This window comes from Cervus elaphus, chromosome 31 (assembly GCF_910594005.1).
Source record: "Cervus elaphus chromosome 31, mCerEla1.1, whole genome shotgun sequence".
NCBI classification, from domain to species: domain Eukaryota; kingdom Metazoa; phylum Chordata; class Mammalia; order Artiodactyla; family Cervidae; genus Cervus; species Cervus elaphus.
In genome coordinates, this window is record NC_057845.1 from 8273191 (window position 1) to 8291923 (window position 18733).

The window sequence follows — 18733 nt, forward strand, 5'->3', positions numbered from 1 at the left end:
TTCTAAAGTTGGAAGAATAAAATATATCATGTTGCTTTCAGGTGGCATGAGTTACACTCCCCAGTGCTCCCCACAGATATTCACCTAATTTTGGTAAAGTCAAAGATGCTCATATTGGTCAGGTTACAGAGTGACCTGAATTTTGCAATAAGGAGTTCATGATCTAGAGTGATATACTATCCTGGTCTTAACACTGAAAACCCTGCAACCCAGGAGAACCACAATGGTTAGTCATCCTAGTTGGTAACCAGAAACATCCCCCAAGTTACACATGCACATTGGCTTTTCTTCTCTCATTATTCTTCCTGGGTAGTTCATATTTGTAATGATTCACATAAGATGCACTTGTTTGATTTCAGAATTTGATTTTCAGAAATGAATCAATTGTTACTTTTAGCTAATAGTTTGGATTTATGATGAAAGATCTGTAGAAGAGAAGGGACACCCACTCCGGTTTTCTTGCCTAGAGAATCCCATGGACAGAGGAGCCTGGCAGGCTACATATAGTCCATGGAGTCACAAAGAGTTGGACATGACAAAGCGACTGACACTTTCACTTTCACTTTTTTCATGATAAGAGATCAACTTTGAAAAACCAAAGACAACTTTGGGAAGAAGTACATACATAGCAAATTGTACCATAAAAATATAATGGAGAAAAAGGTAAAGATGTTCTATATACATATTATAAAATTATAGCTGTATAATAATGGGCTTAAAACACTAGTTAGATCATGTTAGCATCGTAGGTAAATCCCTGGGTTATCTCCCCACTGCCTCTTTCCAGTTAAAATTCACATTTCATTATGCATCCACTTCTCAAGCATTCACTGACCACCTTTGTGTGTGCAATGCACGTACAGTTGTAGAGACTCTAGATTAGACAAGAGAGTTCAGGCTTGTAGCTCAAAACAGGGGATTAAAATTAGCGCAGTACAGAGTAGGAGGAGCCATACCTGAAACCTGTACAACAGCTGGAGACAAAAAGGCAGGGGAAAAACTTAACTTATTTCCAGGAACATGGTCCTAAATTGACCAATATTTTCCAAATTTTAAGTCTTTTCTAATGCTCTGTTTCTGTACCTCTCAAAATTCTATGCTTCTTTCATAAACAAACCAAAAATTTCAGGAAATATATTTTAACCCCCAATCTAGATTTAATATTTATTTGTCTAAAATTCCACAATAATTAGAATTTCTTTTAGTATAGCATATTATTTATTAATGTATTCATGTATTACCAAAATAAAAAAAGCTTACCTCACACCATACACAAAATAATTCTAAAGATATTACACTAAATATTCAAAAATCAACAGAAAAGAATAGTAGGCAATATTTCTCTGATATTACAATAGAAGTTTTTAAACATTACAGTAATAAAACAAATGTCATAAAGATAAAATATCAGCTAGAACTCTGGTTGCATTTAACAAAAATCCATAAGAAATTAGTTTAAGTTGAAAAGGAGAACTTATTATATGTATTAATATGTTAGTCACTCAGTCATATCCAACTCTTTGCAACCCCATGGACTGTAGCTGGACAGGCTCCTCTGTCCATGGAATTGTCTAGGCAAGAATACTGGAGTGGGTTGCCATTTCCTTCATTAGGGGATCTTCCCCACCCAGGGACTGAACCCACATCTCTTATCTCCTGTATTGGCAGACGGGTTCTTTACCACTAGCACCACCTGGGAAGCTCATGTATTAATATATGGAGATGCAAAGGCAAGGATGTGGCTGGACCCCAGAAGTTACTAGAGGCAGAGACCTGAACCCTATTAAGCTATTTTTAATCTCTGGTGTCCTTTGTACAACTCCTTCATTCCAATCACTGCATGTGTTCTCTTTGTTTCTCTATCAATATGGTGAAAGGCAGTGAGTGTGTTGACCACTGTTGAGCTTCCCGTTTTGTAGTTTGGGTATAGGAAGAGAGATGGACTTGCTTTCTCTTGACCTTCATATGAAAGTCCAACAAATGCATTATGCATTAGTCATTCAGTCATGTCCAACTCTTTGGGACATGGACTGTAGCTGGCCAAGCTCCTTTGTCCATGGAATTCTCTGGTCAAGAATACTGGAGTGGGTTGCCGTTGCTTTCTCCAGGGGATCTTCCTGACCCAGGGATCAAACCCACAGCTCTTAATCTCCTGCATGGGCAGGCAGGTTCTTTACCACTTGCGCCACCTGGGAAGTTCAGCAAAAGAGATTAGAATTTCTTCATATACTCAGTTGTCACCAGAGCATAAAACGGCCACTGCTGCCTCACCATAAGAATGGTATGGAAGCATGAGTGGAGAACAGTTCCCAGAAAGAAAAGAAGTAAATATCTTCACTATAAAAAGATAGATAAAATCACAAAAATGTGTAAAACTTTCATGATCAGAAAAAAAAAAGTTAAAATTGAAAGCCATAGCAAAATGGAAAGAATATCAAACAATTACAGGAAGATAATTTGTTTCCTTAATGAATAAATGTATAAGATAAATATAGATACCCCACTAAAAATGGACAAAAACCAAAAATTAAGAATGGAAGAAAGAACAATTGCAATGAAATACAATAGGATATTGTGGGAAAATGTTCAGCTTCATTAATAGCCAACAAAGTGTGAATTTAAATAACCATCAATTGCAAAGATTTTGCCTAGAGAATTGATTTCTTTTTAAATTTACAATGCTTAGAAATCCAGACAATTACACCCTTTTATAACTCATGTAGGCATATAAATTGATGTAAGCTTTCTTGAGGGTAATTAATATGCATCAAGATCTTTGAGAATGAACATAATTGAAGACATAAATAGACAATATTTTTCATGAAAATATATCTATTGAAACATTTTGGATAGCAAGAATTGGAAATAGATACAAATCTAGCAACAGAGTTACCTAAACAAACCTTTGTCTTTTGAGATGAATTATTATACATATTAAAATTTTATTTTACTGAATATTAAATAACATAGAAAATGTCATTAAGAGAAAAACACAAACACCCAGCATCTTATATGCAACATAATTCTACTATAGATCTAAACATTGGGGAAAAAAATGGAAGAAAATATACCTAGATCTTAATATTGTTAACTCTCTGAGTGGTAGAGCTTGAAATTATTATTTTTCTCCTTTGGCAAACTGTTCATTTTTTTAGTGTCTTACCTGAGAATATGACTGAGCCAGTCTAGGAGTGTATGTTCAACAGAAATACCTTCTAGACTCTGGGAAACTTGAACAATAACAAGTATAGAATTTCAACTTGAAATTCTGTAATGGAAGAGGGCTGTAGTAAAATATATTGTTTAATTTTGAGATTCTGTAACCTTTCCAGGTGTTCTGCATGATAGTTACTGCCTGTTATACCATTTTGCACAACTTCTAAATCAGTGAATGAAAAGTTTCATTAAAAGGCTTTATTAATGTTTCAAATAAATATGCAGAGATGTTAAAACCCAATGCAAAAGAATGAAAAGAAAAAGAAAATGTAGCCGAGGGCTCTGTATTTATAAATATCTGCATTAAATGTCAAGAACTTGCATCCTGACTACAACATATCTGAAATGACTAATTAAAAGGTGCCTTTTTTTCATAGAAACACAGACCCTCTTCTTATTTTTATAAATGGAAAAAGAGATAAAAGTTGTTGGTATAAATCCAATACTAATTTCTCTAAAAGCTGTGTCATAGAGAAGGTTTGTTATTTCTGATCAATAATTTTTCAACTTTTCATTAAAATGAGCACAAAAGCAAAATACTTAAGACTGCAAATTATTTTAGTCCCAAAGAAAGAAGGTCATTGTATCACATTGTTCAAAATGTGTTTCTCAGGATGTGTGTTTGCATGTCCCAGTTGCAAAGAAGGCTCTTCTGTAATCAAATAAATTTGAGGGACACTGGATTAAACAGAATCAAATTGATTTCTTTACTATAGAGCTTCTCAGAGAATTTTATATGTTATCATGCAGTGTGAATTTCCAAAAAGGGGTGGTATTCAGGTGTCTTCCCAAACACACTTGCCACTGAAATCTTTTTGTGTGCAGCATCTCATGAGTGACTTCTGTAGACATATGTTGGTAAATACTGCTCTGTCAGAACTGTGAGCTTCCACTTGTTCTGAGGACTCCAGACATCAGTCCTCATCTATAACAGCAATATTTCCTTCTCAGCAAGATGAAATTTCAGCTTAAGGAACAGCAGAAAGAGACGGGGAAGAAAACCAGAAAAGTACGATGAAATGTCTAACACAGCTTGCCTGGAACTACAGGTTGTGAACTTGGCATATTTCATTGATTTAATTAATAAGTAGATAAATGAAATTCAAGCCTTTTCAGCATTTAAATATGTTAAAAGCTAAAAATGTAACTGCTCTCCAGAGACGTTGGAATGATCACAGACATTCATAAGAATAAAACTTTGGCATGAATCCTTTGGCAATATTCCTGGTTTTGGCCTGAAATCAGTAGCTGAATAGGAGATTAGCCATTCCTCAATGATGCGGTGGTGCTAGCAGCCTGAAGAAAGTGAGCGTTTAGAGAGAATCAGAGCCCTGAACGTGCTTGGAGACGATGGACCATAATAGTTGAGAGAGAGGGAGTCATCACTGCTAAAAAGGCAGTGATGGGGAAAGCCATGCTTATCTAACTGCCTCAGCAACCACCTGCCTCTCTCATACGCCTCTTGGTCTTGGCATAACTCACCCCTTTATCAGGCAAGATGTTAAAGCAAAAAGAGACTCAATTCAATTGATTGATCTTTTGTTGGGGACAATGTACAATGCTCAAATTATTGCACTGAGTCCTGGCAGAGAGGGCAAGTATCAACAAATACTGTCCCTACCCCAGACTCCAGCTTATAATTTTACACCAAAATGAAGCCCTCAAATATGAGCTAGATTTTGTGTGTGTGTGTGTTAAGTTGCTTCAGTCACATCTGACTCTTTGAGACCCTATGTGCTATAGCCTGCTGGGTTCTCTGTCCATGGGATTCTCCAGGCAAGAAACCTGGAGTGGGTTTCCAGTGCCCTCCTCCAGGGGATCTTCCTGACCCAGGGATCGAACCTGCATCTCTTACATCTCCTGCACTGGCAGGCAGGTTCTTCACCACTAGCACTGCCTGGGAAACCCCATGAGCTAGATTATATGTTATCAAAAGAGAGGGAAGAGCTCAGCTCTCAAAGAAGAATCAGGAAAGACTTTCATCTTTGTGGCTAGCTAGCGTGGTCTTAGATATGAATAGGTTGCCAATAAATTTTGATGAATTGAATTAAATTGAATATTGAATATCACTAGTATAAAAGTATTTTCGGCTTTGGGCACTTTTTTTTCTTTTATGTGCAATTGGAATTTATTAAGAAAAAATACTGGCGGCATCTGCTAAACTGTAAATAAAACATAACTGTTTTCTTAACTAGTCTTTAGTTTAGTCTTAACTTTCTTTAACTAGTCTTTCCCAAAACTGGCTACCCTTTGAAGAAATTCCTCTCCCCATAGACATATTTTCTTTTTCCTCAAAGGCCATTCCTACTGAATTCATGCTCTGAGTCATCAAGGAGAGAGCTTGGTTGTGGTCACTATCTCAAAGGGGGACACCATACCCCATTGCCCCTTTTGAAAGGATACCGAGATCTGAAGACAATTGTAGCAGATTTGGTCAACAGCCAGACCACTGAGTCTGTCCTCATCCTTACCCACAGCTCTGTCCTCATGCAGGACTTCTTGACAAATAAAAATTCAGATACCCTTGTCCTTTCAGTCTCCATTATGTAAAGAAACACTTGCTACCCCTCCAAATTCACCTACCACGAAATCTTCATCAAGAATATTTTGTTCTCCAAAAGTAAACAAGAAGAGGTTAAGCTGAATAGGAAGAGAGTATTTATCAAAGGGGATCTTAGAATTTAAATGTGTAGCCTTGAAATTAAAGGTGCAGTAAATATAGGCCTATAGTAAATTGCTTATGATGTAATAAACTAGAATTATAGATGTGGCAATAAAGAGAGGCAATATAATATTGTATACTTAAGGAGCAGCTATCAACAAAGGAATAGATCAAATTTCCATCTTGTTTTCCGTTGATAGCTTCTGGAATGGCTATTATTCGGCAGGAATGTAAAACAGGAGTCAACAATTCTGAAGCTTTCCATTTCTTGATTGTCAGCTAATAGTTTTATCCTTCTTTCCTGGATGACCTCGAAATTTATCACAACGGGCACATAGCAGCTAGTTGAGGCAATAAGCAGAGTTCAAGGAAAACCTGCTTTCCATGTTTATTGCATGTTCAAGGAAAATGTAATAAACAAAGAAACCTGATGTTTTGTGTGGTATGTCTATTTAGCTTTCTTTGCAAAATCAAGTTGGAAACCCAGAGATTATCATTTGAAGTACTGAATAAAGTTAACATTTTACAAAGAGGGAAAGAATACAGTAATTAAAAGCAGGTGCTATTAAAACTCTCCTAAGACAATGGGGATACTGGATTCGTTCCCTGTGGCTGCTATAACAAATTACCACAAATTGGTTTAAAACAACAGTCATGCGTTCTCTCACAGCTCTGGAGCCCAGAAGTCCAAAACCAAGTTATCAGTAGGGCCCCACTCACTCCAGGAATGATTCAGTTTCTTGCCTCGTCCAGCTTCCGATGGCTCCAGGCATTCCTTGACTTGTGACTACACCACTCCTCTCTCTGCTCCTCTCTGTCCTCACTTGCTCCTGGGTAATGCTAACCAGTCTTTAATTACCACCTTTGGCAATAAGTCCCAAATTTCTAGCTTCAGTCCAGACCTCTCCCATAAAGTTCAGATGCATATTGTGACTTTCTGGTTGACACCTCTGCTTGTCCAAGTCAAACACCTCTACTTAGGGGTCATCAGCAAATCCTGCCAGCTCTACCTTCAATTTTCCATTTGGAACTCAACCCCAATACCTGTAACAACCATTATCATCTCTCACCTGGATTATCTCAGTGCCTCTTATTAAAATGACCTACTACTGCACCTGCTCCAGGAGTAGCTCTCTGCTTCTGTTCTTGCCCTTCTCTTCCCTTCAGTTCCGTTCAGTCGCTTAGTCATGTCCGACCCCATAGACTATAGCACACCAGGCTTCCCTGTCCACCACCAACTCCTGGAGCTTGCTCAAACTCATGTGCATCTAGTCGGTGATCCCATTCAACCATCTCATCCTCTGTCATCCCCTTCTGCTCCTGTCTCCCTTCCCTTCAGTCCATTCTTAATACAGAAACCAAGGAGGGGTTAGACAAATCCAACCCCCTTTAATCTCACACTACTGCCGCATTCACAACACTTCTGGCGTTTCTGGTCATCCAATGTGCGGAGGTTTTCCCACACCAAGCAATTCTCTGTGATGCCAACTGGGTGTCCCACAGGTTGACTCAATGAAACCTGGAGATCCTGTTAGATCTCATGCAGTAAGGGCTCAGTCTCATGAGACTTCCCTGCCAGTTCAGATGCCAATCTCAAATGGTAGGTTCCCAGGCTACCTACAACTTTCATTCAACTTGGCTACACATGAGAGATTCCGTGGCCTCTTCCTTCATGGATTTGTTTGTTAGAGCAGCTCACAGGGCTCAAGGAAATGCTTACTCACGTTTACCAGGGTGTTAAAGTGCAATTTAACGCTTTCCCCTGATGGACAGGGAGGTCTGGCATGCTGCAGTCCATGGGGTCGCAAGGAGTTGGACGTGACTTAGCGACTAAACGAACACAAACCAAACAATCTTCCTGTTATATGAATGTGTTCACCAACCTGGAACCTCTATGAAACCCATCCTTCAGGCTTTATTACATAGTCATGATTGATGGGTTCACTGGCCAGTGATGATTGATTTACCTCTAACCTCTCTCCCCACCAGGGAAGTCGGAGGGTAGCATTGAAAATTTCAACCCTCTAATCCCTTGGTTGGTTCTGCTGGCAACCATCCCCCATCCTCAGAGGTGGTTCCAAAGTCACCTCATTAACACAACAAAGACACATTGATTGCTCTCACCACTTAGGTAATTCTAAAGGCTTTAGAAGCCTTTTCTGTGCCAAAGAATATAATGAAGACCAAAGAATATGTTTCTTTTATTAAGTTACAAAATCACACAGGGTGATTCTCTTGAAATATGTCATATCATATCACTATTCTTCTCAAAATCTTCTAATGATTCCCATCTCACTCAGTATTTAAAACTCAGAGTCCTATTTTGGCCTATATGGCCCTCTGTGATTCCCACTGTGGAACATTCTATTCCTTCCAACAAGAATGCTCTCCCATTATCTTCAGAGCAGTTTCCTTACCTCCTTCAGGTTTTTACTCAGAAGTTGCCCCCTCAGTGAGATCTTTCCTGGTCTCTCACCTTGACATGTCAATGGCCTTCTTGTTGATGAATGTAAATCTCAACAGTCAAATTTTTGTCTATTTTGTTCACAGTTGTATCCCATGTGCCTGGAACAGTGTCTGGCTCAAAGTAGGGTAGGCATTTTATAAATAAATGAATAAATGAGTGAATGAATCATCAAATGAATGAATGATTTCTTTGATAGTTGATAAAGCAATGACCAGCTGAAGTAAAACAACAAAACAAACAAATAAGTATATGTGGGGTGTAATTTTATTGCATTTCTGAAATGGTTGTTATGGGAATATATTTACCATTATCAGGTAAGTAGAATCAAAACAATGTATTTGTTTTATAGGAACAAGATCAAGTGCTATTATTTTTGTGTTTTTTTTTTCTTCTCATCATCAATCAGATGGATTCCTGGAACAATGGAGTATTGTTTCTCTTAAATTCCTTTTGGGAAGAATGGTGTATATTTCATACTGCCCACTCATCATCCAGAACAGGATCCATCTCGAGTGAGCTGGGGTGGAAACAATAGGCAATAATAGAACAGCTTCTCTATAAAATATGTGCCTGTGACAAGGACCTTAATTTCCACCATTTTATACTTACACTGGCTTGGCTGGAATACCTCCCTGCTCCACAGAAAACTAGGAAATGACCAGTTCCCTTTTGTCATAACTAAACACAGCTTTCTTCAGGGAAAGCACACATGTACTTAACAGATGTGTATTGAACTGAGCTAAACTTCTGTAAGCCATAAAGTCAGAGAAAAAGGTCTTTCAGAGAAAAAGGAAAGCAATGATTTGAAAGCAGATTAAGAAGCAGGTTATTAAGTATCCTTGGAAACAAAGTAAAAATAAATTTTAAAAAGTATATTCAATCAATGGGACCTACAGCAAGGCTGGGTCATTTTAATATACAAATTTCTGGACCCCATTCCTTGACATTACAATTCTATGGGGTTACATGTAAAATAGGGTCTAGAGAATGTTTGGAAACTATTGTTTCGGGTTTACCTTAGATATTCTTGTAGAAGCACAGCGTTTGGTCTTGGCCTTCTCAAAGCACTGCCTTTTGCCTACAGTATTATGCTGTTGACCCTACAGCAGTAGGCATTGTGATTATGAACAATTCTCTTGGAAGTCTAGATGGAGCTATGTGATTGAAAGCCATGAGTTCTGACTAGGTTTCCATCTCCCCATCACCATATCCCACTGAAGGCAACCTACTATGTGTAGGATGTAGCCATCTGTGGTTTCCAGCTGTGTCCCTATCGTCACAAAACACTACTGTCTACATCTTAACGTGAACTCGGTGCAGGAGTCTACCCAATAGAGAGAGAAACTCTGCTACCTAAATTTTCTGGCAACTGCAAGTCAGTTTTTCTTTGCTTACTGTAAACCACTATGCCGTGAATTCAGAATCCTGTTGGAAGAGAATGGTACATGCATAGATGTAACTTCTGTTAAGTTGTCCATTTTCAATTTCAAAACTCTTGGGCTAAAAAATGAAGATGCTGTGTATCTGAGTCAGCAAGAGCTGCTGTGATAAATACCATAGACTTGGTGGCTTCAACAGCAAACATTTGTCTCTCACAGTTTGGTGGTTGGGAAGTCCAAGTGATGATGACAGTAGATCTGGTGTCTGGTGAGAACATTCTTTCTGGCTTGTAGATGGTTATCTTTCCTCCTATCCTCACATGATGGAGACTGCTCTCTCTTCTTCTTATAAAGATGCTCATTCCATAATGGGCTCCACTCTTCTGATCTCATTACTTCCCAAAGTCCTCACCTCCAAATATTGTCACATTAGGCCTTCAAAATATGAATTTGGAGGATCACAAACATTCAGTCTGTAGCATTCTAGCCTTGATTATTTCTAAATTCAGGTCCTTCTCACATAAAAATTCACATGTTTCATACCAGCAGCCCCAGAGGTCTTAACTTGCTCCAGCATTAACTCTAAAGTCCAAGTCTAATCTAAACTTCATCTAAATCAGAAATGGGTGAGGCTCCAGGCAGAATTCACCCCAAGCCAAAATTCTCCCCCAGCTATGAACTTGTGAAACCAAACAAGTTATTTACAAAATACAATGTTGGGACAGGCATGAAATAGTTATTCCAACTCCAAAAGGGAGAAATCAGAAAGAAACAGGTGATGGATCCCAAAGAAGTCTGAAAGCAAGCAAGGTGAATTCCAAGAGAGCCCAAGGTTTGGGAATAATCCTCTTTGGCTCAAAGCTCTGCCATTTGGACCCACTGCAGTAGCAAAAATCAGCCCATGGCTTGACAGAGCACTCAGTGGCCCACAGTGATGATCAGGCCACTTCACAGCTTTGCCCAAGGAGGTTACACTCTCAAAATTCCCTGAGCAGCCCTGCTCCCACATAGCCCGAGTTGCCCCATACCAAAAAAAGTTTTTTTGAATTTTAAAACTACTTCAGAATATGTACACACATATTTTTTCACACTCTTTGTCGAGTTAGCACGTGTGGTGACTTTTCTCAAGTGAGAGATCCAGAGCAGAAGGGACAGAGTCTTTCACATTAGCTTTGTTTGTACCAACATCCATTCTTCCCCACAAAGTATAATTGTAAAAACCAAGACAAAGACCTTAGACCCTCGTGAACAAAGCCTAAATACCCACATTTATTAAGAAAAAAAAAATGTTTTCTGGAACACAAAGAATTTTGCTGTGTGTAGAATATTTGATGTGTTACCTTTATCATCCTGACCGAGGGATAAAACCCCGGTCTCCTGCATTACCAGAAGATTCTTTACCACCTTCCCACCTGAGCTATGAGGGAAGCCCACCTTTATCATTTTAAATGGCACCAATATTCACATACGAAGTCACAACCTGACTCGAAATAAAACAAGACCTTTTCCACTTTCTGACCTTTTCATATTGCTTGGACAATGAATTCTAAATAATCATTTGTCATGACCTCAGGCTGAAAATGATAAATGATGGGTGAGCTGGGAAGAAGCTGGGAGCTATATATTGATGATGACCTTTGACCCCTGTCCAAACTTCCTGTTGGTGATAAGACAGAGACTGATCCCTAACCACATTAAAAGGGTTCCGATTTTAACTCCACCACGTACGTTGGAAGAGGAAGGATTTCCTCACACTTCCAAGCAAATCTCCAATACCAACTCTGCTGTGTGCTCAGTCACTCAGTCGTGTCGACACTTTGCAACCGCATGAACTATAGCCAGACTCCTCTGTCCATGAGATTCTCCAGGCAAGAATACTGGAGTGGGTTGCCATTCCCTTCTCCAGGGGATCTTCCTTACCCAGGGATCGAACCCGGGTCTCCTGTATCACAAACATATTCTTTACTATCAGCCACCAGGGAAGCTGATAACCAACCGGGTGTCCTGAAATTCAACTCAATTGACACCATCTATCTGGAGAGAGAATCAGAATCAGATTCTCCCACATTGCAAGGTCTCCCACACTGCAAGCGGATTCTTTACCATCTGAGCCACAAGGGAAGCCCAGGCACTAGATTACTGGCTTATTAAAAAGAATGTGCCTGGGTGACAGCCAGATGGCAGAGATACATAAGACAAGGTACAGGGAAAAATCACGGAGCCTCCATGCCCTCTCCCAGTACCCCACTCTCTCCAAATCCCCATGTTCACAAACCCAGAAGCTCTCTAAGTGCTGTCTTTTTGAGTTTTTATAGAGGCTCCATTACGTAGGTATTGATCATTTAAACCATTAGGCATTGTCCTTTGAACTCAATCTCCAGCCCCACTCTCCTTCCCAGACAGAGGTCAGGAGTGGGCTTGGGAGTGGGTCTGAAAGTTTCAGTCCTCTAGTATATGGCTGATTCTCCTGACAATCAGTTCCCATCCTTAGGTATTTTCCAAAAACACTTCATTAATATAATAAAGGACATCTTTATTGCTCTCATCACTTAAGAAATCTCCAATTTTAGGTGTTTGGTGCCAGAAATGAGGTCAAAGACCAAATATGTACTTTTTCTTGCAAATCACAATGTCACATATATCCAAGCTATGCCTGGATATGATTTATGATCTGTACTCAGTCTGATTCACATAACAGAAAGTATTTTTATATATTCACATAATAAAAACAGAAAAAAAAATAATGTATGTGAAAAGTACAAACAATACTTCTTAACTTTGGGTACGTATGAGGTGTGACTGTAAGTCATGAAAGTGACCGTGGAAAAGTCAGGCGCATGGATTTTGAGGTTTATCACCCTCCTGCACTCCATCTGCCATTCTCTGCTTCACAGCAGTTACAGTTTAAAAAAAAAGAAAGAAAGAAAGCTGGTTCTTCATCTTCATTTGGTTCCTTACCTTCTTTGAGGAACTCTTAAATTCCTGCTTTCTTCTTTTATGCACGGACTTGACTGAGACAATTTAGAGAAAACAAAATGGTCAGGGGTGAGAGGGGCCACTTAACTCTCCCTTGAACCTAAGCTACTTTCTTAGTTTTGCTTTCTCTAACCCTTCTGTGGCTCATTGAATTTTTAAGGGAAGTCATGCTCAGCTCAGCTTAAATAATAAAAACAGAGAGAAGCATTGACCTCAAGACAAAGGGAAAGGGGTGGGGGGACAGCAAAAGGAGAGAAAAGAACACAGAAAGAAGACAAACAGAGGAAGGAACAAGCTTGGGCTTCCTCTTCTGGAAACCACGGAACCCAGGCGTCCAGAAGTTGACTAAATGGAGAGCCCCAAACACTTGAAAGGTCTCATTGACAAGCTCGCAGCTACAAATCTAAAAATAATAATAATAATAGAAGTAGTAGTAAATAACAATAGTAGTTTAATAATAGTAATAGTAATAATACATATATGTCTTTAGGTATGTGTCCCTCTAATCCTTCTATCAAAGACACTGAAACTCAGTTTTGAAAAATCTGCAGCTTTAGGGAGGAAAGAGGAAGTTGGCTGATGCTGAAAGTGTCTGTTTCTGTTTGAGATCTGGCACCTTTTAATAACTTCCTCCTGTTTCTATCATATTCTGCTTTCTTGGTACTTCCCCAGTCTCGTATGTACCTCATGTCTCTGTAGGTTTTTGGTATTTGCAATCTTCTTTAAAGAAAATGTTGGGGCTTCCCCAGTGGCACTAATAGTAAAGAACCCACCTGCCAATGCAGGAGACATTAGAGTCTTGGGTTTGATCCTTGAGTAGGGAAGATCCCCAGGAGAATGGAATGGCTACCCACTCCAGTATTCTTGCCTGGAGAATCCCATAGAGAGAGGACCCTGGCTGGCTACAGTCCATAGGGTCACAAAGAGCAGGAAACAACTGAAGCAACTTAGCACTAAAGGAAAAAGGAGAGAGTGGCGGGTATTGAGCCAAAGACACCATGTATAATGCTTGCTTGGTGAAGAGAGGAAGGAAAATTGCCCCCAAAATGACAAAACAGAGTGTACCCTTCATACCACATAAGCACGTAACACAATCACTTAATATTCTCTTAAACTCAGGTATAGCCAGCTTTATGTAAAACACAACTCTATACCAATAAACAATTTTGAGGTGAAGGGGGAGTTCTACAAGTGCCAAGTCCTTTCTTTATCCTTATTATCCACGTGTGAAATGAAAGTCACTCAGTCGTGTCCGACTCTTTGTAACCCCATGGACTATGCGGTCCATGGGATTCTCCAGGACAGAATACTGGAGTGGGTAGCCTTTCCATTCTCCAGGGGATCTTCCTAACCAGGGATCAAACCCATGTCTCCCGCATTGCAGGAGGATTCCTTACCAGCTGAGTTACCAGGGAAGCTCTATCCATGTGTAATAATACTCATTTCTGAGGCAAGATTGAGTGTTCAGGTTACTTTCACTGCATTATACCATTCCCTTTACAGAGCAATCGTCCAAGGGAAGCCCAATGTAAGCAAGGCAGCATCATTAACTTCATTTAGAGATGACGTACATCATGAAGTAAATATATTTATATCTAAAGACAAGGCTTTCTGATTATGAATAATTTGGGCAAAATGTGTCATATCTCTGTTCATGTTTTCATTTATGAACACAAATATACTACCTCCTACCTGTATTGTTATAAGTTTTAAATGAAATATTCATAGTGAAAGAGCTATTTTGTAGAAACTTTCTTCCTGGTACTTAAAAATCTTTCTCAAAGAAAAAATAGGTGGACCAAGGTTCAGACTTCAGAACTTCTGATTCCAATACAGGTATTTGTTCTTCCCTACCAGCCTGTCTTGAGCAGATTAAAGGTCCTCGTGACTTAGCCAATGGTTAACTTTTCTCAGCCAGGTGGTCCCCAACCTTTAGGATCTGATGCCTGATAACTTGAGGTGGAGCTGATGTAACAATAGTAGAAATAAAGTGCACAGGGGAATCATCCCCAAATCATCCCCCACTTCCACCCTTGGTCTGTGGAAAAGTTATCTTCCATGAAACATGTTCCTGGTGCCGAGAAGTTTGGGGACTGCTGAACTATTATTGCAGGTTAAACATCTTAAGATACTTTGGTCTCCATGAGGACATTGATTCAGTCCATCTTCCTGAGGGTCTCACCATGTTCTTGGGGAGATAGACAAGTAAACAAATAATTGCTAATAACTACTGTGGAAATTCCAGCATCAAAGAGTTTCTGATCTTAAGAAGGGGCTCTTCCCATTGTGGGTCATCTGGACTGTGGCAGGAAGCCCCTGTATGTTCATCTTCTGGTGAATAAGCGTCTACTGTGTGAGCTTATCACATCGCTTTCGAGCATCTACTGACAGTAATGAGAGAATCTGAAAGTCCCTCCAGCCTAGGACCTGTTTACCATTGTCTGACAAAAAAAAAAAAAAAAAAGCAAAGTCAAAGAGCAGGGTTTTTCCTAAGGTTAATTTCAGAATAAATATCTAATATGATTCTATAGGAAAACATTAACAAAGCCAAGTCCTATTCATCTCTGGTTTCTCAGAGAAGAGAGAAATAATCTCCATACACATCTCACATCATCAGTCTAAAAAACCCAGAGACATCTCCTAAGGAGCCAAAATACTTGAATCAAATATCTTCGCTTTCAAAAATGGGCACTAGTTGATTATTCAACATAGAAAGTCAGTTTAGAAAGAATTTGCCTCTCCATCAAATAATTTTAACTTAAAAATTACAGATGAGTATTTGTTTACTGTTCTTTCAAACTAGAGTCAATTCATTTTCTGAAATGAGAATCTACCAATGGAAGCTCTTTTTCTTAGAAAGAATAAACATAAGTTGTACCTGTGCCAGTGATGTTCATTATTTTCACACTCAGATTTTTGTTTTGTTTTTGTCTGTGTGTTTTAAGTAGAGGGAAAACTTGAAGCATTTGCAAACCAGTCTCAATGGTGAGAGCAAACAAATAGCAGTCTACTAGTTACAAATGTTCAGCCTTATATGGGCACCAATTAATGTTTTTCCAAAGAAATTGAGGACTATTGATTAATCAAGGAACAAGTTAAGTGGCCAACAGTTAAGAGCCTCTACTCTATGTTCTGTGACTGTTGAGAATCCCAGGACAGCCTTTAAAGAACATTTAGAATGTATATTTAATAATACTTAAATTGCCTTTTTGAACATCAGAATCAGAGCTGAATTCTCTGATGACTCTTTAAGCACTGATATTTTGTACTGTTGCTTGTGATGAGGTCCTCATGTTTAAGACAGCAAAGACTTAGTGCATGTGTTTGTTGAGTGGAGGAACACTCAACACTCTCCAGAGATAGAACGTACATTTGCTCTGCAACAGGATCAGTTTCTCAAAGCAACACAAAAACAGTTTTGTTATTTCTAAATTCTGCCCACGCACTTTGGAAAGTACTAGGATATGACTGCAGAATTCTGAGCCACAAGGAAGAGGTATATTCATTCTGAAATAAACCTAAGTGCACATATGACTCATTTTGACCCTACTCAACTCTCCACGATCCTTCTGGAGTTGAGAATGTCTATTTTTTTTAAAAATAGAATGAGATTCATTTTAAGGAAAGATGGTCCTACCAAGATACAGCTGAGATTGTGCTTAGGTCAACCGCAGAGTGATTTATGTCCACACTGTGGAAAATCATCCTTCATCAAATTATCAATCATACTTGATATGATACAAAATATTTGGAATCCATTCACCATCTGGTAGGTAAACAATCCAGCATTGGATTTGAAATCTTAAGCACACATATATGAAGTTTTATCTGCATCTGATATGCTGATAGATGTAACTTTTAGCTGGGGTTGGGATCTATTTTGACTATTCTTACTTTGATTCTTTTGGGCCTTTTGCTTGTACCACTTATATTCTTCTCTTTAAAGAATGCACATGGATGATATAACTAATGCTTTTCATGCATCTCTTTTGCTTTTGCAGGAGGGATTTTTGAAACTGTGGAAAATGAACCCGTTAACGTTGAAGAATTAGCGTTCAAGTTTGCAGTCACCAGCATTAACAGAAATCGAACCCTGATGCCTAACACCACATTAACCTACGATATCCAGAAAATTAACCTTTTTGATAGTTTCGAAGCCTCACGGAGAGGTAACTATTTTCACACTTTTAAAAGCTTCTTTGGGTGATGTTTCTGCTTCACAAGCACCTACTCTTTGCTACCTGCCCTTTTGCAAAGTGGACATCTCTGTGCAAAGGAGTTGCAGGTGATCTCGGCCCAGCACCATCTGAACCCTCCTAGTGGATGCTACCTAGTTCTGTTTTCTGGGCCTTTCTGATCAGCTTACCCTTCGGTGCCCTCCACTCTATGATTAACTGGTTCAGCTGTGAATGGAAAATGTCAAGCTTGATCTGTTTTTCCTTCCTGAGGCTGAGATACCACCATGAAATTGTACAGTGCAGTCAAATAAAACTTTGTGGAAGGTCATACCTACCGAGCATGTGGAAATGCCCACAACACACAGAATTCACAACCTGAATTCTAAGAGACTGTGAGCCACTGGGTTTACCTAGCATCCTCTCAAATATTACCTTATTCCCTTTCCACAAGATCAGAGAAATGTGAAGATTACAAATATTGAGTCATTATATTTTACACCTGAAACTAATATAATATTCTATGTCAATTATACCTCAATTTTTAAAAAAGGAAAAAATAGGAAAAAAAAATAATGGAACCATATAATAAATAAATAAAGCAGGGAAATTTATGGGATCAAAGAAAATCTTTTGTGTCTGAACAGAAGACAGTTTCCTAGAAAATAATCTAATTTGCATGTAGGATGCAAGGTTTGTCTCATGGAAAGAGTCTTTGATGTGGGGCATATTTACAAATCCTCCAAACACTTCCAAGATGACCCTTTCAAGCCACATTTGACATACTTGAAGATAGACTCTTAACTAGAGAGTTGTTGGGTTTCCCTACAGGTATTTGTCTGGGAATATCACCCCAGAATATGAGGGGCTCTTTCTCTTTTAGAAGAAAGCTTTGCCCATCCAAAACACACAAGTGGGGACTTCCCTGGTGGTACAGTGGTAAAGACTTTGCCTTCCAATGCAGGGGGTTCCGGTTTCATCCTTAGTTGGGGAACTTAGATTTCACAAGCCTCACAGTCAAAAAGACAAAACACAAAACAGAAACAATACTGTAACAAATTCAATAAAGACTAAAAAGTGTCCACATTAAAAAAAAAAAAAAACTTAAAAACACACACAATTAAGTGGAATACAATGAATGCCATGTTCACACTAATTTCCAAGTAACTAAACACTGGTTGTTTCCACTTAGAGTTAACCTCATTAGGATAGGACTGTAGGATGTGTTCACTTCATATGCTCTTCTGCCAAATTCTTGTGTCCTTTCCAAAAAAAAAAAACAGTGAAATTTGTTTTCCTGGGAGTACAGATGAAAATCAAATAGTATAGTGGTTTTCTTTAAAAATCTATAGCATCATCTTAGTGTAAGAATATTTCCCTTTTTAAAGATCAATAAAGTTGCAGATACTATATAGGTCAGAGTTGTCTGTGAACAAATAATAAAACTTTATGTTTATACAGAACTTAAAGTGTGTAAGGCATCTTCACATAAATTATCTCGATGAGGTAGATTTCTCTCTGTCCCTTCTCTGTATCTCCCTCTCTGTCTCTCTTTGTCTCCTCTCTCTGTCTCTCTCAGACACACACGCTCACATACACACTCACGCAAAACACTGTTGAATAAATATCCCCAGAAAGCCAACCACATTCAACAATAATACTTCAACCCACATAAAATCCAAAGCATTTTTGTGACCTGAAGTACCTGCCATGTTTATAAATTAAACACCCCCAACGCTTCTTAAAACTGGTAATTTTCTGGCAAACAAAATTCAAAAGGATTGATTTTCTGTCAAGTAATATTAGAATCCCCGAGCTAAATATTAGCAGAAATCTCAATCCACTGCTGATGCTAGAC

The 18733-nt window shown here is 38.8% G+C and overlaps 1 protein-coding gene across 8 annotated transcripts in view; it reads left to right on the top strand.

Annotated features, from left to right (window-relative positions):
* The window catches only part of GRIK1 (glutamate ionotropic receptor kainate type subunit 1), a 438838-nt gene that overhangs the window by 256020 nt on the left and 164085 nt on the right, over positions 1–18733 (top strand). For all 8 annotated transcript variants that reach the window (XM_043893053.1, XM_043893051.1, XM_043893054.1 and 5 more), the window contains exon 2: positions 16702–16869. In XM_043893053.1, the coding sequence (XP_043748988.1) occupies positions 16702–16869 (168 nt within the window). The remainder of the gene's footprint in view (positions 1–16701; positions 16870–18733) is intronic.